Here is a 27,524-nt window from a genome sequence, read left to right as displayed (position 1 = left end):
CAAAAGATCGCAGCTATTATTGATAATTTCTTACTTAGTATTTATTTTCGAAATAAATTACAATATTTTTAGCCCTGTGGTGCGATTCACTAACACATTTTATTGATATTCGCTTTGTTATCTTTCCTTAACCACAATTTTTACGATTTTGCTATTCAGTAACCCATTTCATTACGAAAATCGATAAGACAAAATCAGCTGTTTGGTTAACCTGTCGATTATCGCGAACTAAACGACAATAATTTTGGTGTTGTTAACTCAAACGATAAAGAAGAATTAGTTATTTTAATCAAAACTGTGAAATTATATGATCAAAAACTTATTTAAAAAGCGTGAGTATGTCCTTTGAGTATTTGGCTTATGATTTATCCCGTGGAGAGGAGGAAGTGAGCCCTCAAATAGTTGATCGAAGTTTGCTCCGGCATGTGGACAATCCTTTCGATTTGGATGCAGGGGAGTTCCAGAAGTTATTCCGTTTAACTCCAGACTTGACTGAGGACGTAGTTTCGCAGGTTGACAGCCATCTTAGAGGTTCCAGAATAACAGCGATTTCGACTGAAAAACAGGTAAATTTGGTAACATTCAGGCTAATTCAGTTCTAAATTCTGCCTTTATACAACTAGGTTCTAGCTGCACTGCGCTTTTTTGCAACCGGGTGTTATCAACGACCCGTAGGTGAGCAATGGGGAATATCTATGAGCCAGTCGTCCGTTAGCCGTAGCATTCATCGGGTAACAGCTGCAATCAACAGCTCCATGTTTTGCGCAAAGGTGAGATTTCCCATGACCCAAGTGGGCGGCAAGCGGCAAAAGAAATTTTTGCTTCAGCAACCTCTCCGTTTGTGGGAGGTACCATTGGAGCTATCGATTGCACGCACGTGTCAATTTTGGCCCCGAAACGTCATGAAGAAGCGTATGTCAACCACCACGGCTACCATTCGCTTAATGTCCAAATGGTAACAACATAATTTGTAAAGTATTCAAGAATCAAGATTCCCTTTTAATGTTTTACAGATATGTGATCCTACACCTAAAATTTTAAACGTAAATGCCAAATTTCCGGGAGCACGGCACGATTCATATATTTGGAGTTCCTCTGCGGTGCGAATGGTTATGCAACGGAATTTTGAAATTGGAAACCATAACTTGTTTTTGATTGGTAGGCTTTTTAATCTATTAATAAATATATTTAAATAAAAATAAGGGAATTAAAAATCAAAAATTCTCTGCAGGTGATTCCGGGTACCCTTTGGAGCCTTGGCTGATGACTCCTCTAACAAACCAACCGGAAGGTACTCCAAAATTCTTGTATAATGAGGCATTGTGCAAAGCTCGTAACCCAGTTGAGAGACTTTTTGGCGTTCTTAAGGCAACGTGGCGGTGCTTGTCTCAACAAAGGACACTCTTGTACGATCCAGGATTTACTGGACAAGTAGTTAACGCGTGCTCAGTTTTACATAATATTCGTTTAAGAGAAGGAATATACCAGACCGAAAATGAATTCACAGAGCCCAGAACAAACGACATTTTTGTGAACCAAGATGCACCATCCTCAACAGCAAAGCGCATCCAAGACCGACTGATTGCTAATTTTTTTACTTAAATACTATTTTCACTCATAATCATTCCGCATACATATCTATGTGAACACTCGGGTATAAAAAGTTAAAACATTTTCATATTTGTTGTTAAAACCTTTTACTGAACAAAATTATATGCAGATTCAATAACAACAATTCAGTCTTTAACTTCAGTTTACATACAGTTTTAGGTTACAGGCACATAAATCTATTTATGTATATAGGTATGCATAAGCGTATGTACACATGGTTTATAAATTCAAAGGTCAGTCTATTTGTAAAAACGAAAACAATACATTCTAATTCATTTAATTAATGTTACTTAACATTAGCACAGCTTGTTTACTTATGTAATTCAAATAAAAAGTAACTTCAGGTACTAAAATAAACATTTGGTATATATGCACATAAAAAGGTAAACAGGAACTGCGGAATTGGTTTCTAATCTACATACGATAGATTGCATTCGTTAGATTGTTGAATGCTTCTGCGGTAGCGCTTAAACCATTCCCCAATACGGCTATTGCCTCCGCCATCATTTTTTTCGCCTGGGCACTTGCAGAGCTGCTTTCGGCTAAGATCTATTAAAAAATAGCAAGAACAATTAATAAAATGCCACTTTTATGTGTTGAAAATAAATTACCTTTAAAGCATCTGCTTGTTGTTTCGCGACTTCTACGGTTTCTACACTCGACTGGGCTAGCATCTATTAAAAAACAATCACCAATGGACAAAACATAATAAAATTATTTTACATTAAGTTCAAAAGAAATTACCTTTAGTGCATCTGCCTGTTTTTCTGCTATTTCCAAAAATTTCTTCCAAGCATTACCGTCTTCTTCCATGCGCTTTCTTTTCAAGCTCGCCCGTGGTGTTCTCCTGTCTGAGATGTGCGAATTACCTGACCTCAGCGTGAAATTTTCTGTAAGTGGCGCCCGTAAAGGCGACGGGGCTTCCGAAATCACCCTTTCATCTTCCACTTCGATACCCATTTGGATTACCTAAAAATTTACACACCAGTAAGTTACACTTTAAAACATACACTTCATGCAATTTACCTCCTCCAGTGCAATATTTTCAGGGGTTGAATCGTGCCCCTTCATATACTCCTCCCCTATAAGAGCAGACACCCGCCTCTCGAATTCCGTTAGGGGCTCCTCACTGATAGGCCTGTTTCCAGTTAAAGCTTGTTGCCTTCGCCGATTCCGTGCTTTAATGCTGGTGCGGCTTTTTAAGTCCCGCCATACCTTTTTAGGGAAATGATTAACATCTCTCTACTTTTAAGTAATAACACAATATTTTCTTACCGTTTGCCATTGATTCACTGTCTTCACTGCTCCACCCAGACTATTTAATTTTGTTGCTAGTTCGCTTCACTTTTTGTCGCACTCGAACTTCCCATGGAGGCTGTGGAACCTAGATCCTGCTAGACCCGGGACTTCCATTAGGTAGTCAAGCAGACGATTTAGCTGCTCGGGTGTGGCACGGCTTCTTTTGGTAGCTGTCCATGTCATCCTAAAGCAATATACAAAAATTATTAATAAAACAATAAATTGAAATAAACAGTTATTTTATTGTACTTTGTACATATATTATTGGTAAAAAACACTCACAATTGCATTTAACAGTTTGGCTACTATGTTTTTTTGTTTCTCTTGTTCATGTTATTCGCTCATTCTGACATTTAATTTGACAAAGATGCCACTCTCTATCAGTTTGAATAAATAGAAGAAAACAGCTGTTCAGTGTTAGTTAACATAAGTTGGTGAATAGCACAATCGACAGTGCAATCGATAAATACTGATGAGAAAAATAACAATTGTCGAATCGATAAGAGTTAGTGAATCGCACTACTGCTGGTGGTGTGTAATGCTGCATGAGTTGAATCATTGAGTAAGTAATAAGATAAAATACCAATCACTAAATTTTTGGGAAGCGGGCATATAGATGCGGTCGGTCGGGTGAGAAGAAGAGTAAGGGTAAAATTTGGAGAGAGAGAAAAACTATGTTTTTGTGTGGTGCTTGCGCTCGCATACACAAAAAGAAATACATAAACACAACGCAAATGCCGTGCCAATTTAACTTTGTCGAACCACTGAGAAAGCGTACGGTAAACGTGCATACATATCTACATGTATTCGAGTATGCATTTGTACTTCTTGCGTTTTTGTTTTTTTAATTCATTTCTTTATTGCGATCTGTATTTTAAACATTAAGCAATATTTTCACTTAAAGCTATTTAATTAATTTAAGAAGCATTTATGGAATGCACCCAGTGATGCAACCATTTATTAATCTACAATATATATAATATTATATTATATAATATATAAAAATTTAGCCGTTTTTCGCGTTGTGATGAACTTTACGGAGAATGGCTCAACCGATTTTAACCAAACTTTGCCATATTGAAGAGACACATGTGGAGAAGGTTTGTGTTTTAAGAATCGGATACCAGGGAGATATAGGCTAAAACGTGGACCCGGGTAACCCTAGGATGTGTTTGTACAATATGTGTAGCAAATGGAAGCTGTTGATGATTTCTACATATAGTATAGAGTATTTTTCATACCGTTCCGTGACTAGGGTCTCGAGATATAGGCTAAAATGTGGACCCGGGTAACCCTAGGATGTGTTTGTACAATATGGGTAGCACATGGAAGCTGTTGATGATTTCTATAGTATAGAGTATTTTTCATACCGTTCCGTGACTAGGGTCTCGAGATATATGCCAAAACGTGGACCCGCCGTGTCTTTGCACCGAATTAAACTAAACTTACACACATTGTTAAGTAAGTATTGAAAATGGGTTTCGTAAAGTTTGGTTGTAATTCGAAACACCAGCAACGCGTACAGCATTCTTTTGAACCAGCAATAATGTCGTTTACTTTTTTAACGCTTGGGGCGGAACTGAACTGTCAAATTGACAGTGTGAGTTACAATGTGTCAATATTTCTTTCTGATTTGGACGCCATAAGGAGAAGACGTAAGTGCAAAGTGTAAACATTTTTTGTGAATTTTTTTGGAGTGGATTTTGGAACAGTGAATAATTTCTTACGAAATTTGAGAATTTAATGTGAAATCCGAATGTTTAAATGAAATTATAATATGTTTTGTTGATTTATTCTTTCGGTTCATATGCGATACACCATGAGAGAAAAAAATGGTAAAAAAAATGAAAAAACAAAAGAAATTGTTAAAGGATGCAAAAGAAGAGCACGAAAAATGCGTAACTTTGATAAAAAAATTAATAGTCTTATCATGCAAATTGTCAACAATTTTCAGAAGAAAAGAGATGATTTAAGAAAATCACAACAAAATAAAACAATCCTGACCATGTGGACTTGGGCTTTTAAACACATATGCATCGAAAATATAATCCACAAAATTGAAAAAAAAAACATGTTTTAAAATCTCAGAATACCATAATTACAATCATGTTTGTTACAGTACAAATGCCAAGACAATTACGTAATTATATTGGCCGTTCGACAAATAATAATAGGCGCATGAGAAATGCCCGGAATAACGCGACATCAGAAGAACGTCAAGACAAGTAGTCAAACGATTGATGAATGATGTTATCCAAGCAACTATTTTAATTGGCAAATTCAAGAATGCAGACGTTTTAATACCAAGAATTCCAATGATTGCACCTGAATTGCCATTTGAATTCAAGCGTTTGCAACTGCCCATTCGTTTAGCATTTGCAATAACTATCAATAAATCACAAGGGCAAACTTTAGAAATATGCGGGATGAATTTAGAAGAACCAGTATTCACCCATGGTCAACTATACGTTGGCTGTTCACGTGTTGGGAAGCCAGCAACATTATATATAATATTTACTCAAAAACAAATAGAAAAACAAAGCGCTTGAATAAAGAGTAAAGAAATAAATAATATGAAAACCATATCTTTTCTGTTCTAAGCCACATCTATTCTATTTTAGTGTGCCCAGCGGAGCGGGCCGGGTTTGCTAGTTTTATAATAAGTAATAATATAGACTAATTTATTATGATATGAGCCTGTTGTAGACTTTCTCTTGAGTCTGGCGAAGGTTATGGGGTTTGCAATTATTTCTGTGAGTGCGATTGGAGTCGAAAGTTGTATGATGTAGTATACTTCCTTATTTCTTCAAGTATTGTAGATCTGAAAGTATCTCGATGAATTTGTGCATTTCTGATATAATAAGGGGCGTCTGAGATCATTCTGATTATATTATTGAGCTTAACTGGTGGGCAAATTTTTCGATTTAGTGCGAAATTGACTTTGGAAGATTTTCTCGTTTGGCTTAATGTACCATTCTTTCAACCAATGAGTTATTTTATCAAGTCCTTTCTGCAGTTTTTGGGAGGCCACGTGGTGGTAGTAATCAATTGGGAGTACAGCAGTGTCATCCGCGAACGTTCCGACTATTGTTTCTTCAGAAGTTGGTAGATCGTATTGTATAGCAAGTATAGGATGAGACCTATAATACTGCCTTGGGGTACACCAGCTGAACTTTCACGTAGTTCAGACTGTACTTCGTCTTGTTTGACAAAGAAATATCGTTTTTCCAGATAGGACTTAAAAATATAATAATTTATTGGAAGAGTGTCTTTTATTGTTTAGAGTAAGCCATCATGCTAAACGCGGTCAAAGGCTTAAGATATACGAAGAAACGTCGCTGTGCAACATTTTTTCTTCAAATTCTTCGTGTACGCTGTTTATGAGTCTATGGACTTGTTCGATGGTACTGTGTTTTTTCCTGAAACCAAATTTGTTATTTGGGATTATATTTCGGTCTTCAATTATAGGCCTCATTCTTTTGAGAAAAAGGGATTCCATTACTTTAGAAGCAATAGGCCATAGGCGCTTTTTCCTGGTATGAGGATCATTTTTACTTGAGCTACTTTCCATTGAGATGGAACAAAACCAGATAATATAATAGAATTATATGTATATGTATGTAAGGAAAGTGAGTTCTTCTTCTTGGAGTTATTTCAGTACTTCTCTTGTTATGAGGTCATATCCAGGTGCTTTCTTTTTTACGTTTTTTTTATCACTTCTTTAACTTAATTTTTTGAGAATTTTTTTATGGGTGGTTTCATCTGATGTGTGTGTTCTAGGGTATCTTTTACTTTTTGAGTAGTACTTGGGGAGGGTTAGATTTCGTGAGGGCAGAACACTCGGGTTAAGTGACGAGCAATGTTATGTATGTATGTTTTGATAGGCCATTAGTATTCCAGATGAGAGTATTCATGGATTTGAAGGGCTTAATTTTTGAGTCGTGAGAGTGTAACGATCAGATTCATCATTGATGACACTTGTTGCAAATCTTGCTTGAAAAGCGCGATCAATTTCTCGCATTTCAGTTGAGGACTCGGATGTTGTTTTTTTGGGCTGAGGGACAGAGGGAGCATTCGTATTGTGCGGAACATGTTTTATAACTTGTGAATACGAGAGTGAATCTAGGTGGTTGGGTGACAGTGATCGAACTGGTTGATCTTTGTTGCTGAAACGACGGGTGCGGTGTTTTCATCCTTTTTTCTCAATGGGGGATATTTGAGTTTTTGAAGGTTCTTATATATCGTGCAGCCTTTGTAATTCGCTGGATGTTTTCTTCCGCATAAGGCGCTTTTGACGTAATCTGTTCTCGTTTTGCGCGAGCAATTTGCGGATACGGGGACTCCAGCGCATTTAATGCAGACGGGTTTTCTGCGCAGCAGGTTTTAGTGTGACCGTACTGCTGACAGTTAGTCCTTTGAGGAATTTCGCGTTTCGGACGTGGGGGCTCAAAAACAATTTTTGTGTTGAATAAATATTTGGCGTCATAAATTTCTTTATTGTTCGGACTTGGTTTCAACTCAATAATGAATATAGAGAGAGGTTTTTTCTGTGCTTGATGTTAAAGGTATTTAAAGCTGTGTGGCAAAGATCTTTTAGTTCCTCTAAAATTTCTTGGGTGCGTATGGAAGGATGCATATTTTTAGTATAACTTTAGATGTCTTCTACTCTTTGGGCTTATACGTATAAAATTCCGTGCTTCTCTGCTATAATAGGGCTACAATGTTCTTATATGATTCGGGAGTGGAAGCTTGTATTTTTACTTACTCACTGTATTTAAATTTCAGATCGTAGGAACCAGGAGCAGTTTCTGCTAAAACCTTCATCAACGGTGAAATATTGGTTTAAATATTTATATTAACTTTGTCCAAAAATATGGGAGTGGGCTTGGGGTTTTTTTCTTGGGGCTTAGCATTAGGTTCTTTTACATGAACATCCAAAGGAGAAAATCTGTTTTCAGAGGATTCAGCGTTACCAAGCCAGTACTCGTCTAGGTTTGTTTGCTTTTGGAAAGTTTTAAGCTTACCTGAGCTATCGCGAAGTCTTTGGTTTTTGGTTCGACGATCTTTCAATCGTTACCTGGTGGATTCTTGCTGGTCGATGGTTGAGGGGACAGGTCCTGTTGCTTATAGAGTAATTGCAGTTGTTGCTGTCGCTGGTGAATCTAAACTTTATATAATTAGCGCGAGGGGCGACCGCTATTAGAAAAATGTTTTTCTTAATTCTGGTGTATCAGCGAGATTCGAACCTACGCTCTCTCTGTGAATTCCAAATGATAATCACGCACCAACCCATTCGGCTACGGCGGCCGCCAATTGGGTATTGGGTTGGGGAATAAATTCGTAGCGTTTTTTCCGAAGACTTTTATTTAAGGAAACAACAATAATTATATCAGTAAGTTAATCAATTATATATTCGCTGTTGCTGTGTACAACCTCTTTCCACCTCTCGACCAATTTGTTAATGACGTTCCGCCAAAAATCGCCCAGTTAAGCCAGTTTTTAAGGACCTCTTTGCTATCGAAGGTAACGCCCTTCATATAGTCCTTCTATGCCGACTTGTGCAACGTGGGGCCTAGCGTTAAACCATGTCGAACAGGACTTTTCAGTTGAATAGCTTGATTCTCGCAGTGTAGTTGGGCAATGTATAGCTCCTTGACCATGGCATTCTTTTCGAGCATTGCCCAGTGCACCATACCCAGTCCCTCCAACCACATATCACGATTTTCTTTGGATGAAGATCCGGCTTGACTCTCGGCTTTGGCATATCTCCTGGAGATATGGAGATAGGAGTGGGTTCCTCTCTTTGCTTCATATTGATGTTATCGTATAGGCACCATTTCTCATCTCCCGTTTGATTCGGTACAAAAGGCACTATCTATGACCGCGTGTGGCTCGATGGCGGGGGAGATGCTGAGAAGCAATTTCAAGGCAACTGTCTTTGTTTTTTTCGTGAGGCACCCAGGCTGCCAAGTTTTCGGTAAATCCCATTGAATAAAGGTTATTGAAAATCTTATTTCTAATCAAATTAGCTTTTATTTTGAGCAAAATTTAATGAAACTTCAGGAATTTTTAACGCAACATTCTATAAAATTTTCATCAGCTGTAATAACCTCCCCGATCTGGGTCCGTAAACGATTGCATACTCGAATCAAATATTCCTTACGATATTAATTGCAGCCTTCAGAGAAGAAATGCTGATATGTGGATGCTTTCACGATCAACTAAGCTCCATACATCGATATACTCGTACACATAACCCACAAAGTCTGCGTACTCCTTACAAGAATATTTAAATTGATTAAAAACCCAATATAAATTTATAGTGGAAAACATATTTTATTTATTTATTCTTTCATTAAATTTTTATGTTACATAAGCAAAGGAAAATAACAAGATTTCTCACTTTATTGTTTACATACTGTAAGTAAATGCATCAACATGTAAATATAGCAACCAGAAAGTCTGCGTATAGTTTTAAAACATATGGAAAAATGTTTATAAATAATGTACAAAAACGGAAATGAATATTTTTTGGATAGCCACGATATTGTTTTAGGGCTTCATTCAACTTGGCATTGAGTTTACTAACTTCTATGTTTCCTCAAATGTATTCCTTGCCTATTCTGCCCAGACAACACTTCGTAAAGCCGCTTTACTTTTTATTAAGAGTTTTGTTTTTTAATAGATCCCACAGATGCTCAATAGTATTGAGATCGGGCTAATGTGGGGGTATTTTGGATTTGTTTTTGATAGTTTCACAAGAGCCAAAGCTTAGCCATCTTGGTGTTTTGGGTGATTATCTTGTTGTAATCAAAACGTTCTTGATAAGCCAAGATTTTCGGCACTTTGTTCCAAATTCCTTTTTAAAATGTTCTTATTTGCCAAAAGTCAAACAATCAGACTTTCTGACTTGTTAAAATTCTGGTTTGCTTGTAATTGTTTACTACGCGATGAACATAGGAAAACGTTCTCCAAAGAGCTTTGCTAATATTTCGGAAACTATTTCCATTTTTCCACAATTTTATAATTATTTTTCTTTCTGATACACTAATTTATTTTCCTTCGGACTAATTTACCATTTCTTAATGAAATGTGCTGAAATGTACTGATCGCTATCCAATCAATTATAATAACAAATAACGAAAAGTGCGCAAAACCGAAAAAAAAATTCTAATAAAGTAGCGGGCTGTAAAACCGAGCTCTACGCAGACCTTCTGGTTGTTATATTTACATGTGCAATTACATATCATTATGTAAACAATGAAGTGAAGAATTTGGTTAGTTTCCTTTTCTTTTCTAACTTCAGAATGTAATGAAAGAATAAATAAACAAAATATGCTTTCTACTATAACTTTTATTGTGTTTTTAATCAATTTAAAAATATGTGTACGGTGTACGTAGACTTAATGGGTTATGTGTATGCAGCAGAGTTCACTTGTAGTCCTTGTGTTAAGAAGTTGGGTGGCATGACATGCCATTTGTTGGTCACAACACCAAAGACCATAAAATGGCAGGAAACTTCGTGGGCATGACAACAGAAAGCCCTGTAGGATTTGAACATAGCCATCTGCCATTTCTGCGGCTGGTCTTTTGGTCTTAGTCAAAATTGTTTGTTTTATATACATATACATAATTGGTGCCTACACCCTTTAGGGTTTTTGGCCGAACTCTTATTCTTATTTTTGGTGTACGTCTTGTTGTGTCGGGGGTGTTTCATTGATATTCGAACACTTCCGAGTGATAGTCACGCACCAACCCATTCGGCTACAACGTCCGCCACATAACGTAGGATTTATACTGGAGATCTTCGTGGATAACTCAACGGATAAGATTTTAGAAACATTAAGCCCTCTCGCAAGTGCCCTCACTTGTTGAATAAATTCTGAATATCAGACAGTGTCAGAACGTTCTGCATCACCGCCTGAAGCTTCCAATTCACGATTATGATCGAATCGGAGTGATTTACGCATATAGCGACGATAACTTAATTATTTACGTAATGGATCGGGCCGCACTTTCCACAGCAAAAAAAAGTTACGGTTCACCAAATGTGCGTCAATTTCATATTTCGAAGTTAACAATTTTCGTCGAGGAAAGAATGTGGACAGCATACAAGCGTACTGCATTTCTGCATGTGCGCAAACTCAGCACTTTCTTCTTGCTTCCATGTGCTTTTGTCGTCCACCAGTTGAAATTCCAAACATTGTACTTACAAAAACAAAATACCTTCATAGGCCCAGAAGCAGCAACATGCACAGCGCGATGGCCGTTTTTTCGCCAAGCATTCTAAAATGTTTTTTAATACAAGAAAAATATTTCATTCATAAACTCAAGTGCATATTTCTCAAAGTACGTTCGTTCATTCATAAAACCTGAGCCGTCCATAAGCTTTTTTTTCTGGAGGAAGGCAAAAATATTTTGTACACCGAGAATTTTTGTCATAGGGAGTGCCTGTACCACCGTAGCTATGCACTCATCTGCAATCACTCACACTTTATTTGATACGGATACTAGTTCTTTATAAAGTTTTCTGTATTTCATAATACTTTGCGAAAATTAAAAAAAAAAACAGAGTATGCAGATATCTTATTTATTTTGCTTTGTTTCATTTGTGAACATAAAATACAAAAAGTGTTACTCAATTCTTTGTTGGTTGGTTGGTTAAAGTGGTGATTCTTCCAAAATCCAACTAGCGCTTCCGCACCATTTTGTTGCACATAATCGTTACCAACTTGTTTAACGGTTATTTACAGCATAACTATATCCAGTCTGTGCGGTTAAGGAACCTTATTAGCTTGTTAACGTCTAAGCCAGATAGCCAGCATTCACAGAGGAAATGGAAGATTGTCTCCATTTTCTCCGGTTGTTTGCAACTGTGACATTGTGTATTGTGAGGGATACCCATTTTGGCTGCTTGTTCTCCGATAGACCAAAAGCCAGTTATGACTGCCGTTAGTCTCCAGGCGTCCCGTCGTTTCATTCTTATTAATGGTAATTTGGCATTTCGTCTGGACTTTCCACCTACAGTCCGCGATTCGGAGGTATTTTTGGGAAATTGTACTCTTGACTGCACCTAATGGTGTGAATACCGATTCTGCAAGAGCGTTATTCATGGCAGATCCCCGTCTTGCCAGTTCATCTGCTTTTTCGTTACTTTTAATGTTCCGATGTCCCGGGACCCAGATTAAGGTAACTTTATGGTTTTCACTCAAGATGGTGAGGCTATTCCTACTTTGTTCCACCACTTTAGAGGTCGTTGTAGTCAAACCCAGTGCCTGGATTGCAGCTTGGCTATTCGAGAGAATAGCGATATTACCCTTAAAAGAGAAATCTAGTAGCCTCCAGGCTTCCCCAATTGCCAGTACTTCCGCCTGGAAGACACTGCTGGTATTAGGGAGACGCACAGATTTCTCAATTTTAAGTCTGTGAGAATATATACCAGCTCCAACACCGCAGCCCATTTTACTTCCATCCGTATAGACTGTAGTGTCGAAGTTATTTAGAGAGAATCCCTTATTCCATTCTTCCTTAGAAGGAAAGAGAGTGGCAAAATTCCTGTTGAATGTTACCGTCGGGACGATGTAGTCAGTTCTCACCGAGATTAACTGAGTTTGTCGCAATAATAGACTAGCATGACCATAAGATTTTTCTCTCCAACGACCCCCTTCATTTAACCTAAATGCACTCATGGTTACCGTCTTCTTAATATGTAGGTCAATTGGAATAACGTGTGTCAGTGCATTGAGAGCTTCTCTAGGACATGATCTGATGGCACCGACCGTTATTGCACAGGCTGATCTTTGCATTCTGCCGAGTAGTTTGGTATTGTACTCTCTCCCTAGAGCCGTCCACCAAACTACCGAACCATACGATAAAATAGGTCGTATAACCGTCTTATGCAGCCATAATGTATGCTTAGGTTGAAGACCCCATCTTCTTCCAAGCATACGTTTACAGGCATATAAAGCAATTTCTGCCTTCCTTACCCGTTCCTCAACATTTAATTTCCAGCTTAATTTGGATTCCAGAATTATCCCTAAGTACTTTGCGCTGGGTGATAGTGAGAGAGTTTGTCTGTTAATATTTGGTAGGGTAAAAGTTGGTACCTTATATCTGGTGGTGAAAAGCATAAGTTCTGTTTTACGTGGCTTTAAACCTAGGCCACAACCTGTGGCCCAAGAGTTAAGCTCGCCTTTGTAATGCAGAAAAAAAAAAACACACAGAGAATTGACGGCCGCAGCTTAAATGATACAACTGAAAAAGAGCAACGATTTGTTTCTTAATTTTTAAACTTTTAAGGTATCAATTACAGCTTGAAGTCTACGTGGCTTGGAGTCAACCAATTGTTTTTTTTGGTATTCTGGACTCATTTGGTTCCACTCTACAAGTACCGCCTTTTTAAGATTAGATTTGTTTTGACCACAAATTTTTCATGACGTTCAAATCCGGTGCTTGTACAGGAGTTTCAAAAATGTAGAGACATTTATATATTAACCATGTTTGTATTATTTTTGACTTTTGTTTAGGGTCGTTATCTTGATAAAAGCGAAAGTTATCTTAAATTTTTCATTTTCTAGCGCTTTTAACCATATTTTCTCGCAAAAGTTTTAAATAAACATATTTGTTCATTGTTTCTTCGATAAAGGTCAAACTTCCAACTCCAATTGTTGATATACATCACATTGTCATCACTGTGTTTTGTGGTTTGAGCACCGTATTGGCCTCGCGTTATATAAAAGGTCTGGTATTCGTTCCAAATAAATTTATTTGGACCTCGTCTGCAAAAAGTACGGTTCTCCAAACTTCTGGGGCTTTATTTAGATGGTCACGCGCAAACTGTAATCTCTTACTTCCATTCTATGCACTTGCCAAAGGTTTATTACGGGCTATTCTGCAATTTAAATTTGCTTCTCTCAGTACTCTCGCACAGTTTCTGGGTGGCAAATCTTACCTAAATCCGTGTTGGGCATTACAGTTAACTTTGGAGCGCTTGTTGCTGGATTTTTCTTCACTTAACGTACTAACCCCTGAAGTTTTATTTGAAGTTTGTCGTCTACTATAATATGCATATACCACACGATTTTTATGCATAAAGCGTTCAATAAGGTGCTGAACAGAGAACTGCAAGCGGTTGCATTTTTCTGACTTGCGATCCACTCACAAAAAAAGCGGTATCAATATGTACGACCAACGCAAACTAAGCGGTGTTTGCGCTGTGCAGAACCGCAACAGAGCAGAAATGTTCTATGTACATATATCGTTTGCACATCCGAGTCTTTCTTTGTTCAGTCTTTGCTTCGTTTATAACTACCGCTTGTTCGATCACTTCGGCTATGCGGTGCTGCATATGACCGCTACCGAATGACAACAATACTGAAAACACCGCCTGCACAAATAGATCATAACACACAAGCAAAAGAGTACCGCTTAAAAATATCTATGCCATCGCGCGTTCTCTCAATACATAAATGATTAGCACTCGAAGGAGTCCACTATGTTTTTTTATCTTTGTTGCATTAACAAAGGACACGCATCACTCTACTTGCAGATATGTATATTAATGTGTGCATGTGATTATATGTTTATTTTTAAAAGATTTATAATGACGAAGAATTCAAATTTTATTGCTGAGAAAATTTCTTTATATCTTTATACATAAGTATCTTTAGAAGTAAGTGAAGTACATATGTATAAAAATCCTTTTTTTCCGTGCGCTGCTATGAATTATACTGCAGACAATCTCACTATTTGCAAGGGATGACGACGCGGTGTTTGCGGTGTTTTCCTCATTTGACAGATGTCACACGTCACACCGCTTAGCCGAAGTTGAATATACGATTGCTTTCAAATCTAACACCCGAGTATTCGAGATATTCATACACTCAACAATCGCGGTAATAGCGGTATTGATCAGCATACACACCGTCATGGAAATGAATGCTTCAGCTCAAATCACTTGCCGTTTGAGTATGAGTAGTGAGTTGAAACAGAGTATTGAAGCGGTGTGTAAGCAGTATCATTACACCGCTGCAGTTCTCTGGTGCTGAAATGTTGATGAACTTAAATTTGCAATTTCAAATATTTTACGATACCACATTTGTGTTTTGAAATGCTCCAAAATTAACTCACACTTTTCTATCAAAGTACGCGGTCCCATGGTTAAAAAAAGAAACAAGCGTACTTAAAATTTAATATTGCTCTATTTCAAACTCACTCTACACACTCTCGCATGCTAAAAATACAATTTCGTTTGTAGAAACTTGCGCCGGAATTTTAAATGTATCATTTAAGATGAGACGTGAATTCTCTGTACGGGATTGTTTTTTTGTTTTTGCATTACAATGAAATGAGTGGACACTTTTTTTGTAATTTATGTTGAGAAATGAAAAAAAGAAAAATAAATAAGAGTCTTAAAACTCCTTTTTATTTTGCAAATTATTGGGAAATATAGAATACTTCACAAAAAAATCGCATCTGTTAGAAATTTACTTTGAATCTAGAGTACGGCTTTTTTTGCATGGAGGTTTTCTATATTTACAATTTGCTTATTCAACGGATCCAAACTCTGGAGTATTTTTAGCGCATTGTGCTATTTTTCTGGGGCCAGGCACGGCACGTTCTTCGCTTCGGGCGCTTCTGAGCGGGCATAAATTAAAAATTTTGATGGAAATATTTTTAATCGAAAATATAGAAGCTATTAAAAATAAATTTGATTTGTGGGTTCAGCGTACTTTAATCTTCTAAGGAACACATTTTTAGCAAAATCAATCCATTTTCCTATTTCTGGCCACTTTTATATGGAGCTCTCTTCTTTTCATGTATGTTTGCGAAGGAATGGGGTGCCAAAAATAATTTTGGTTCTAGATTGTGGCTCTATGTTATTACTTACTTAATGAATACTGTAATATTTCATTTAGAGATGGCTAGCTATTCTAGTTCTTTTTATATTTATGTATTGCGTCAGTATCAATAAACAATATCAGTAAACATAATAAACATAGGCTTAAGAAATAAAATTGAATTAAACAGAATGTTATTTTTTTTACAGATTTCCAAAAATTAGAGAGGGAAGCTAGAATTTGCAGAAAGCTGCACCATCCTAATATCGGTAAGAGAAGAAGTACTTAAAGAGCGTTTTAGTTAAATATATACTTAAAATATTTGTAAACATTAAAATATGTAAAAAAGGATTAATTTTTGAGTTACTATTGGTGCCTCAAAAATAATCGCCAACATTTCTTACGAGAATTTCTCGCACGTTTATGCATAATATTTGCTCATAGTTGCTATTGCAGCGACATTTTTCTATAGTGAGAAGTTAAGTATTTTTTCTTTCGAACAATTTTAACTAAATTGACATTTTTATTCTTGCAGTTAGACTACACGATAGTATACAAGAAGAAAACTACCATTACTTGGTCTTTGATCTGTAAGTATATTTTATATTATATATGCGAGCACATGTGAGTATGTAGGACCACATATATGTATATGTGTATGTAGGGACTTATTACATAGAACAAAAGTGCAAGTAATGCGCTTATTTAATTTATAATTACAGTGTTACTGGCGGTGAGCTATTTGAAGATATTGTTGCGCGTGAGTTTTATTCAGAAGCAGATGCATCGCATTGCATTCAACAAATCTTGGAGTCGGTTAATCATTGCCATCAGAATGGTGTGGTGCATCGTGATCTGAAACCAGAGAATTTACTATTAGCTAGTAAAGCCAAGGGTGCAGCTGTAAAACTCGCCGACTTTGGCCTCGCCATTGAAGTTCAGGGCGACCATCAGGCATGGTTCGGTTTTGCCGGCACCCCTGGCTACTTATCGCCAGAGGTGCTGAAAAAGGAGCCCTATGGCAAATCAGTAGATATATGGGCATGCGGTAAGCGAGCAAATATACAACTTAATTGTATCCGGCATATGAGTATGCAACATTGCATGAAAAAATGAAATTTTGCATGTGAATATGGCACACCCAAATCGTTGCTAACTAATAAATAATTTCGACAGCCATATACAATGTGTAGATTTTGCTGAAGTATCTAGATTTTACATGAGCAGACATACATATGTAAGGTGTATACTACAGGCTTTTGTCAGGAAAATTATAAAAATATTTTGTACTTTTCTTGCTGTATTAACTCTAGTATACCTACCTCATAGCATAACTATGTGCACTTATCATTGTGTAGCATATGGGCTGAAAAGTTCAGGGTCTAACAAAGAAAACTCGTTTTTTTGTGTTCAAAATTAGCTTTATTCATCAACGTAATTTCCATTAAGAACAACGCAATCATTCCAGCGCCGCTCTAACATTTCAATACCACTTTTGTAGAACGATTTATCTTTTGCCTGAAAATAGGTCTCGGCTTCAGCGATTCATTCGAGCAGCATTTTTTTCGGTCTGCGAATAGCCAGTAGTCGCTGGGAACCAAATCTGGCGAATACGATGAATTTGGGAGCAATTCCAAGTTCTATTCATATAGTTTTGCCATTGCTCAGAATCATCAACACGTTCTCGTTTTTGGTCAACAGTGAGCAAATGCGGCACCCACTAAAACCACTACGTTCTTTTGATATCTTTAGGATGTCAGCTAACTCACGCAACTTCACATTTCGATCATTCAAAACGATTTTTTGGATTTTTTTTTTGTGGTGTTACCGCCTCATTCGGACGTCCACCACGTTGTGCATCATCGATGTCTCTATGCCCATGTTTGAAGTCAGCAAACCATCGTTTTCAGCTCATGTGTTATGCATCGCAATTTTGAATTCGCACATACTATACATGGCTATATGTATGAATAACTAAATATATCACCTAACTAACTATATCAACCTCTTGTCATTATGATTTTAACCTCTGCAAACAAAACATTACAAGTTTCCACAACAAGGAATTTTTCCTGTGGTAGTTATGCGTAGTTTTTTTCATTTCCTACTCCTGTATAAAGAACTCATTAATTCATGTAATTTGGTATGAGCTTTTAAACCAAAATTATTATAAATTCAAAGGCAACACACCGACAACAGTTAACCGAATTGAACCTCGCAATATCCAAAGCGAAAACATGTCTTTCAGCGTTAACACTGCACCATTGCACAGAGTGAAGCATGGTAAGGGGGTGATAGAGCAATTTATCTGGAAAGCACTATTCCATGCGACTTACCCACTAGACTTCATCTGTTGTGTTTTCTTTGATATAACACGTCCTTGCAGAGCATCACTTCGCTTTTTACGAAAATTTAATAACATTTTGTCGGTAACTGGTTTGACTACATTTTTTGTGTATCTAAGAAAAGCGTATTATTTTATTTATTCTGACTCAAGGATGATAGATTATTTGATTTAGCATTCAGCAATAGTAAATAAAAAATAGTTTAAAAAAACTAAAAACACGCTTTTATTGCTAATCGAACTAAAAAGGAGAAAATAAATTTTAATGACAAAGAGACTCATAATGAAGTAATAGCAAATCGAACGATCAGTCATAGTCAACTACCTCAGAACAGAACTATAACAAAAATTAAGATACAAATAGAATAATTCAAATTAGAGTTAAAAGCGTGGGATACTTGATATAGTAAATATTACAATCATTCTATTGGCAACTACCTATGTATAGAGGGTTATGAAAGTGAAGCAAAATGCATCCCACGCTTTTAACTCTAATTTGAATTATCGTATTTGTGTCTTAATTTTTGCTATAATTCTGTTCTGAGGTAGTTGACTATGTGACTGATCGTTCGATTTGCTATTACTTCATTATAGATCTCTTTGTCATTAAAATTTATTTTTACTTTTTAGTTCGATTAGCAATAAAAGCGTGTTTTTTAGTTTTTTTTTAAACTATTTTTTATTTTCTACTTTTTAGTTCGATTAGCAATAAAAGCGTGTTTTTTAGTTTTTTTTAAACTATTTTTTTTAACTTCCTAACACTTTACTTAATGTAGAAATTTTAAGTTTAGTTATGTTAAGTCATTGATTTTTTATGAGTTTACGTGAAAACATCTGTGTATGCCGGGTTCCGATCGCTATTTTGGAATCCTAAAATTCTTTTTTATCGACTGAAGATCTAAAGCTATGCAGTTATCGACCTTCATACAGAAGTAATCGGAAGAGAGAACTTCGTTCTCGGAGAAGGAACCTGAGAAACGGTTACCCCATCCAAGGAAGGCAACGGGCGCGCAAATTACCCACTCCCGAAATATAGAGATAACAACAGAATATACTGACATAATTAACATGCAACAGACTTTTTCCATTAAATAGTTAATTGAAGGTCGAGATTCGTTTTTATGAATGAAAGTTATTGTTATCATTGCAGGCAGTGAATAAATGATTCAATATATTCGTGTTATATTTAATTCCTTTCTTATCGACTGTGAGTCTAACGCTATGCAGTTATCGGCCGTGACAAAGAAGTAATCGGGATGAAGAACTTATTTCGTGGAGGGAGCCTAAGAAACGGCTACCCCACTCCTGAAACGGAGAGGTAACAACAAAATATACTAACATAATCAATATGTTACATACTTTTTCCCATATAGGTCATTGATTGAAGGTCGAGCCTTGTTTTTCTGAATGAAAATTATTGTTTTCATTTAGTCAGTGATTTATAGTCAGATTTAATTGTGTTATATTTAATTCCTTCTTTACCGACTATATGTCCAAAGATAGGCCAGCATTGGCCTTGACACAAAATAGATATTCTCAGCACAGAAAAAGGAGACCGTGGATTATATTGACACAATCAAAACGAGATGTAAAGTTCCAGTTTGGTTTTTTTAGCTCATTTTTGTTGTGAATTGTACTTTAATCGATAAAATTTTATAAATGAATTTATGGTCATGATAAATTCTTTCTTTACTTGCCAAAATTTTGTTCCGTAAAATAATTTCAAAATTTATGTTTTGATTATTTTATTGTAATTAACAAAATTACATCTTATATGAAAATTATTTCATCTTATATGAAAATTAAATAGAGTAAATTTGCGTGTATGAGACTTGTAGTATCTACGCATGTGTAAAGACTATACAAAGTGAGAATGCAACTACCCTGAAAACGTTTTAGCCTTCTATTTGTACTGCAGTGCCGCGTGCCCGAGCAAGATTGAATTCGAAAGAGTAAGTCGTAGACTCCCGAAATCAGTGAGAGTAACTCGGAGAGTGCAGGCATGCGCAGACCGCGCGTTAGGTCTGTCTTTCTTACTCTTCTACAGAAGATCTAAAAAAGAAAATCTTAGTCCTGGCAATCCTAATAAGGATAATGGAAAACTTTTATCAAATTATTGCATTGTCATCGGTCCTTGAAAGGTGTGCAAAATTCCAAGTCGATCAGATTTTTAGAAGCCAGTGAAAATTAAGCTCAAAGATTCCGTTACATTCATTCATACATACATACATACATACATACATACATACATACAACCCGAGCTAATAAAAGCGTGTTAACGTCACGGGGTACTCGGCAACAGAGTTCTGCCCGCTTATTTCGCACACTCGTCTAATCAGTCGTTATTCAGACCATAGATAACTAGATGGGAAACTCTTTGATTTTGAGAGAGAGCGCGCCCATGAGGACGTTTCAAGACTTGGCAGCATTCACACATTATGGGATTTTGAACAGCTGATAGGCGAAATGGCGGACTGCCAGAGAAAACGCGCCAAGAATAACTAACGAAAGCAGTTCGTTTTTACTTAATGCAAAAATGACGCGAATAAATATTTGTAATTATGTGTCTTAAAATTAATTCAATTGAAACGTAATAATTTAAATTGAAGGGAGTTTTAGAATTTTCCAAAGCCTCTTATATCCTTTCCGACTTCTACTTTTAATTAGTCTTATGTACATTATGCAATTTTATTGAAAACTGTCTGCTTTAACTTATGCTTTTCGTTGTTTGAGAATTTTTTTTGTTACCCACTTTCTGTGTTATATTAAAAAATCGCAATAGGTCATGTATTTAGTTATAACTTATGTTTTTCGTATTCATTACTTTATTATTATTAAATTACTTTTGTATTTCAGTTTTAAATAATTTCAGTTATCTACATATACATTTTTAAATTTTTTGCTTATTTATGTACATATTTCATACGAATTGTGCTTATTTTTAGTATATGTAGGTGTATACGAGTGATATAAGGCTATTGGGCAATCGCACACCAATTAAATACTAACCTCAATGGTGGTGTGGAAACTGCAAAATTCCCAATTTTTGGTTCAAAATACCCAATTCATGTTTCTACCGGTGTGGCAATATTGGCAAATGTTATAAAAAGTGCACAATTTTTAGAGCTCTCACGAGAAAAAGAGTTTCCTATCTAGTCATCTATGATTCAGGCTGCAACGAGGCAACATGAGCGAGGATTGTGTTCATTTTTTTCGTATATCACAAATAGAATCTCAGTTTTCTTGCAAACAAACAGCTGTTATAAGCTCGATTACGTCAATAAGCCATGGATATGTTTATGTATGTATAACTGTGTTTTAAGAGGAAAAATATGTCGGAATTATTATATGTTTCAATACTTAAAGTTGTTATTTTGCATATAAGAAATTGGATAAAACAAAAAGTTTTTATAAATTTTTTTGAAGTATTTTAGTTGAATTAAATGTTTGTTTCACCACACATACATAAGGCGAGTCTTTGTGGTCATCAAACTCAGTAATTTGTGTTAAGCTCTTAAGCTGAAGGTACATATTTTCATTGTTGCGGTATTGGGTCGATCAATTTGTGTGTAGCCAAAGTTACTAAATATGCTGTCACTTTGTGATGTGCCTCACACTCCTTTGTAAACAAAAAGCAAACGTTAAGAATAATCACTTAAGAATAATACTCTTGAATAAAACTTTGATTTAAAAAAAGTACCAAAAATGAATTGAATGAATAAAATTATAAATTGCATTGTATATTTAATGGCGTCGTCTACAACAGCTACCCCACATTGATGGCGTGACGCATTTGCCGACGATCGCATCCTTCACTTTTACATTTTAGCACATACGTAATTTTAAGTACTTAGTCCTGCCATAAGTTGTGTTACAAGTTAAGTCCGTTATAGATATGAAATTATAATACTTTTTTACTGAACGCTTAGAAAAAACGATTGATCGTGCGGTAAACAAATCGAAATATTAAGTCTTTTCAGCAATTCGTAAATCTCACTTGCACGTTTACTACACTTACGTAATGCAATTACTACAATGCGATTTTCCTTAGCTCTCCACTCCATTGTTAACAAGCGAAATTTGCCACGATACTTAATATAACTTGTAAATAGGCAATGCGAACAAAAGCGAACAAAATAACGGAAATTTTTTCTACAAATTTGTTCTCGCCTTTCCATAAAACTTGTGGGAAGACTATGTATAATGAAATTATTTAGTACTTGTCATCATGCTGAAAGAGACAACATATACCTTTAAACGTATTTTGTTAAAGTGTTGTCAAAGTGACTTATTACCGCAAGACAGAGATCTTATATACATATTTATAATATAATTGGCGCGTACACCCTTTCTGGGTGTTTGGCCGAGCTCCTATTTGTGGCGTGCGTCGTGATATTGTTCCACAAATGGAGGGACCTATAGTATCAAACCGACTCCGAACGGGAGATATTTTTTATGAAGAGCTTTTTCATGGCACACAGAGATCTTAGCTAGGAGTGTACGTTTAAAAAAACCAGCCAGAATTAGCAAAGCAACAAAATTCGGAGAATAAAGTATTTTACACGCGCAAATAGAGAATCATACAAACTTTTACGCGAAGAGGAATTTGCAAACAAGCTGCTAAAACAGCTGTTTGGGATCAGTCGGATTTGACTGCGCTCGAGAGTGCCCCTGCGTTACGGGATGAATGTTCTGATTTCTAGGACATGTGCTGATTTAAATTTGTTTTTCAATTCTTCTGTTGCTGATTTTACATGGCCGTATGGCATTTTAATCAACCATCTTATGTCGTTTAATTACTAATCTAGTAATTACTAATCTATGTATGTATTGTGCATTAGCATAGTCTGTAAGAATGTATCTATTCAAAGACAAATGAAATATATATTAAATAAATAAACTTATTTTCTTTCATAGAGTACCTTTATTCATTAAATCAATTAAATCAGTCTATGAAATTTAATTTAATTACATTTGTTTATTTCTTTAGTTATTGTACCTCTCGCATGCATGCCTTTGTAGTTTTATAATTTTAAATACATTTGTGACGTAAGATGCAACCATTCGATCACAAATCATATGTTCGTCTTGGGAGCAAAAATTTTCCCGGCACAAACTTTCAACTTTCGCTCCAAGCGAAATGCCGAAATTTCGCTTTCTCTAAGCAAGTTTTTTGCGTTAACAAATGTGATTTCGAAATAACTGGTACAAGCTTTCGAGGCGTCCACAAATTGTCAAATGGACGAGAAAGTGTGTACTTAGCAATTGCTATTACCTTAAATAAAATATTTTCTATAATTTTTCAATATTAAACATGTACATCCGACAAATAACCACCTCGTAATTTTGGTTGTTTTAATTAAATTTCTAACCTTTGTTTATAATTTTTTGCTAAATTTTCGATGCCATTTGCCAAGCTCAATTTATTTGTAATAACGCATGATTTTGGCGGTCAATTCCCATTGTTGTGGCTTAAGATAACTCTTTTTAAATTTCGTCTTCAACAATTCCATTGTTTCGTTTGCTATGTGGCAAGTTGCGTCCTTATGTTTAAAGCAGAGATCAATTTCACCAGTAATTCAGGGTACGGTTAATTATTTTTTATAATTTCGTAACTACCGGCGTCCGCATTACCGAAATGCTTTTTGCTTGTGGACATTACTTTTCTAAATCGTCTCCGTAGAGATCTACCAAATTTATAAATATGTATGTGCCTTTGTTCTTCTTCATTACAAAATCTCAATTTTCACATATGATAACCGTCGAGTAACATTGTTTCGGTTTTGAAATGTTGTTTAATTCAGCATGGTTTCGAATGTACATATAATAGATGTTTATTAATAACATAGATATAGTATTTTAACCGCATACATCTTGAACTTCATAATTGAAACATTATTTCTTGAATTCGTAGGAGTTATTTTATACATTTTACTAGTCGGTTATCCGCCCTTCTGGGACGAGGATCAACATCGTCTCTATTCACAGATAAAGGCTGGCGCATACGATGTAAGAATGTTAACGTGTTTGGTGTTCTCATACAATAATTATTATAAATGTTCATTTATACAATAGTATCCATCGCCTGAATGGGATACCGTAACACCGGAAGCAAAAAATTTAATAAATCAAATGCTTACAGTCAATCCCAATAAGAGAATAACCGCAGCTGAAGCGTTAAAGCATCCTTGGATTTGCGTAAGTATTGATGGTTTCGGTGGTGTAATGTTTTTGGTATCAGGAAGTTATTTTTACTTGCAGCAAAGAGAACGTGTGGCTTCAGTGGTTCATCGCCAAGAAACTGTGGACTGCCTCAAGAAATTCAATGCTCGTCGTAAACTGAAGGGAGCTATTCTTACTACAATGTTAGCCACTAGAAATTTTTCAAGTGAGTTTAAATAATAATTTCATTTGGGTATTTAATGGCAAATATTTAGTATATATTATGGTTATAAGATATCTTAAAAATGATGCTTCAAAAGCAGATGAAACCTGGAAGACAACATCTAGCCGTGTCTTTTGAAAGACCCTTTACATATTATATAAACTTAATGAAGAATTAAACCCATCGGAGACAATGAAAATATAGGGGGCCAATATATTATTATTTGGAAACTGTTATGCTCTTGGAATATTAGAAGGAACATTCTTCGTAGTTTAACAATTGCGCTTGTGGTCAGCTTTGGGAAATATGCAGCTAATGAAATACTTTGTTCCTTAAATAGTCTAAGAGCTCATGACCAAAAAACCCAACATATTTTATACTTCTTGAAATTTTGTGTCTGTGTTTTTTAATACTAGAATCGATATCCGGCGGGCTGGCTGTTCAATAGCGGTCTTAATTATGCGTTTTTATTTTTTAAAATTGTTAATAAAAAAATTTACTCAACATATTTTATACCACTTGAAATTTTAACAGAATTTCATTTACGGTCTGTATAAAATGAAACGATGGTTGCCAGCCCATTCTCATGGTCCCAAAGTACTGCCAACCCATGTTGAAAGTGCGTTGATGGAAGCACAAGTCAACATATTTTATACCGGCCGTCTGTTTTACACGACATTGGCAATACAATAAATTGATGAAATGTGTAGAGCCACCCCATTCTGATGGTTCCATCACATGGAAAATTTGGAAAATTTCATTCCTGTGAGTGCGAGCGAGACCGACTTACGTGAATGTGGGCGCGCGAGAGAGAGCGTATATCGTTTATATACTGTCTCTCTCGCACGCGCTGGCTCTACTTTTTCACTAGGAATTTTGAATGGTGATTCATAAGTCGCCATCTGCCTGCAATACAATAGGGGCGGTATTCAAGGACAACAGTGTCCGGACCCAAAGTACGACGTCATGTATAGTTATATTAGTTCTTTCCACAGTGTTGGCTAGTAAAGACGTAAATTTTAACTTTTCGTTCGATTTTCTTACTTGTTATTTAAAATGGAATCTTCCATCAAGTGCGTTATTTGTAACAGTAAAAGTACAAATGATAAACTCGTTGCTTTTACCGTGCATGCGTTAAAAAAGTGCCGGGAAGTGTTGGACATTCGGAAAAAATTTAATTTAAAATATAAAGCTGTTATTTTACCAGCATCAGAATGTGATGACGGCTATCATATAAAACGCCATAAAATGTTCTTAGCAGTCATGAAATAGTATTATAAAAAAAAAGCACTTACATCATCGGATATTTCAGTTCAAACAGGTATGAAAATATTTATTTTACTGTAATAAGGGAAGGAATATAATACTAGTTCCGATTATAATTTTTTTTTGTATTCAAATATATTTTCACAGATGAACCGACACCAAGCACTTCATCTGCTCACGAAATAGAACAAACACATCAGGAAGGTCAATCTGCCATACAAGAACCTTCAGGTGAAAAATTAACGGAGGCAGCAATAAGTGTGGAGCAGGATATTTCTGCATTTTGTAATAAAAAATATAAAAAAGAGGTTGTCTGTAAAGTCGGTTTACTGACGATAGTTTAACGTGATAACGTCATAAGAAAATACTGATTGAATGGTTGCATTTTTCAAAAGAAAATTTTAATTTTATTTGTTTGATAGATATTTTGTATGGATATAGAGAATGAGTTAACATTAACATAACTTAATATAACATAACATAACACAACACAACACAACACAACACAACACAACACAACACAACACAACACAACACAACACAACACAACACAACACAACACAACACAACACAACACAACACAACACAACACAACACAACACAACACAACACAACACAACACAACACAACACAACACAACACAACACAACACAACACAACACAACACAACACAACACAACACAACACAACACAACACAACACAACACAACACAACACAACACAACACAACACAACACAACACAACACAACACAACACAACACAACACAACACAACACAACACAACACAACACAACACAACACAACACAACACAACACAACATAACATAACATAACAAAACATAACATAACATAACATAACATAACATAACAGAACATAACATATCATAAAGCATTCACCAGCAGCTTTCATTTGATACCCATATTGTACATACACGTCCGAAGGTTACCCGGGTCCACGTTTTGACCTATATCTCGAGCCCTATCCACCAATAGATATCCAAACTATACGAAAACCATCTTCAATACCTACTTAACAATGTGTGTAAGTTTGGTTTAATTCGGTTCAAAGACACGGCGGGTCCACGTTTTGGCATATATTTCGAGACCCTAGTCATCAATAGGTATGAAAATTACCCCGTATTAAAGCACTTATCAACAGCTTTCATTTGATATCCATATTGTACAAACACATTCTAGGGTCCACGTTTTGGTCTCTATCTCGAGACCCTAGTCACGGAGCGGATGGAAATACTCTGAACTAAAGCATTCACCAACAGCTTCCATTTGATACCCATATTGTACATACACATCCGAAGGTTACCCGAGTCCACGTTTTGACCTATATCTCGAGACCCTATCTACCAATAGGTATCCAAACTATACGGAAACCATCTTCAATACCTACTTAACAATGTGTGTAAGTTTGGTTTAATTCGGTGCAAAGACACGGCGGGTCCACATTTTGGCATATATTTCCAGACCCTAGTCATCAATAGGTATGAAAATTACCCCGTATTAAAGCACTTATCAACAGCTTTCATTTGATACCCATATTGTACATACACAACCAAAGGTTACCCGGTCCACGTTTTGTTCTATATCTCGAGACCCCAGTCACGGAGCGGCATGAAAAATACTCTGTACTAAAGCATTTACCAACAGCTTCAATTTGATATCCATATTGTACAAACACATTCTAGGGTCCACGTTTTGGTCTCTATCTCGAGACCCTAGTCACGGAGCGGCATGAAAAATACTCTGGACTAAAGCATTCACCAA

General features: G+C 36.0%; 1 protein-coding gene across 6 annotated transcripts in view; it reads left to right on the top strand.

Annotated features, from left to right (window-relative positions):
* Positions 1-27,524, top strand: part of LOC129249802 (calcium/calmodulin-dependent protein kinase type II alpha chain) — a 446,460-nt gene that overhangs the window by 225,643 nt on the left and 193,293 nt on the right. For all 6 annotated transcript variants that reach the window (XM_054889448.1, XM_054889447.1, XM_054889451.1 and 3 more), the window contains 6 exons: positions 15,959-16,018; positions 16,285-16,339; positions 16,472-16,797; positions 24,008-24,102; positions 24,169-24,291; positions 24,355-24,481. In XM_054889448.1, the coding sequence (XP_054745423.1) occupies positions 15,959-16,018; positions 16,285-16,339; positions 16,472-16,797; positions 24,008-24,102; positions 24,169-24,291; positions 24,355-24,481 (786 nt within the window). The remainder of the gene's footprint in view (positions 1-15,958; positions 16,019-16,284; positions 16,340-16,471; positions 16,798-24,007; positions 24,103-24,168; positions 24,292-24,354; positions 24,482-27,524) is intronic.

This window comes from Anastrepha obliqua, chromosome 6, assembly GCF_027943255.1.
Source record: "Anastrepha obliqua isolate idAnaObli1 chromosome 6, idAnaObli1_1.0, whole genome shotgun sequence".
Taxonomy (NCBI): domain Eukaryota; kingdom Metazoa; phylum Arthropoda; class Insecta; order Diptera; family Tephritidae; genus Anastrepha; species Anastrepha obliqua.
The sequence above is the reverse complement of the archived record's forward strand: the minus strand, read 5'-3'. Positions and strand labels throughout refer to the sequence as shown.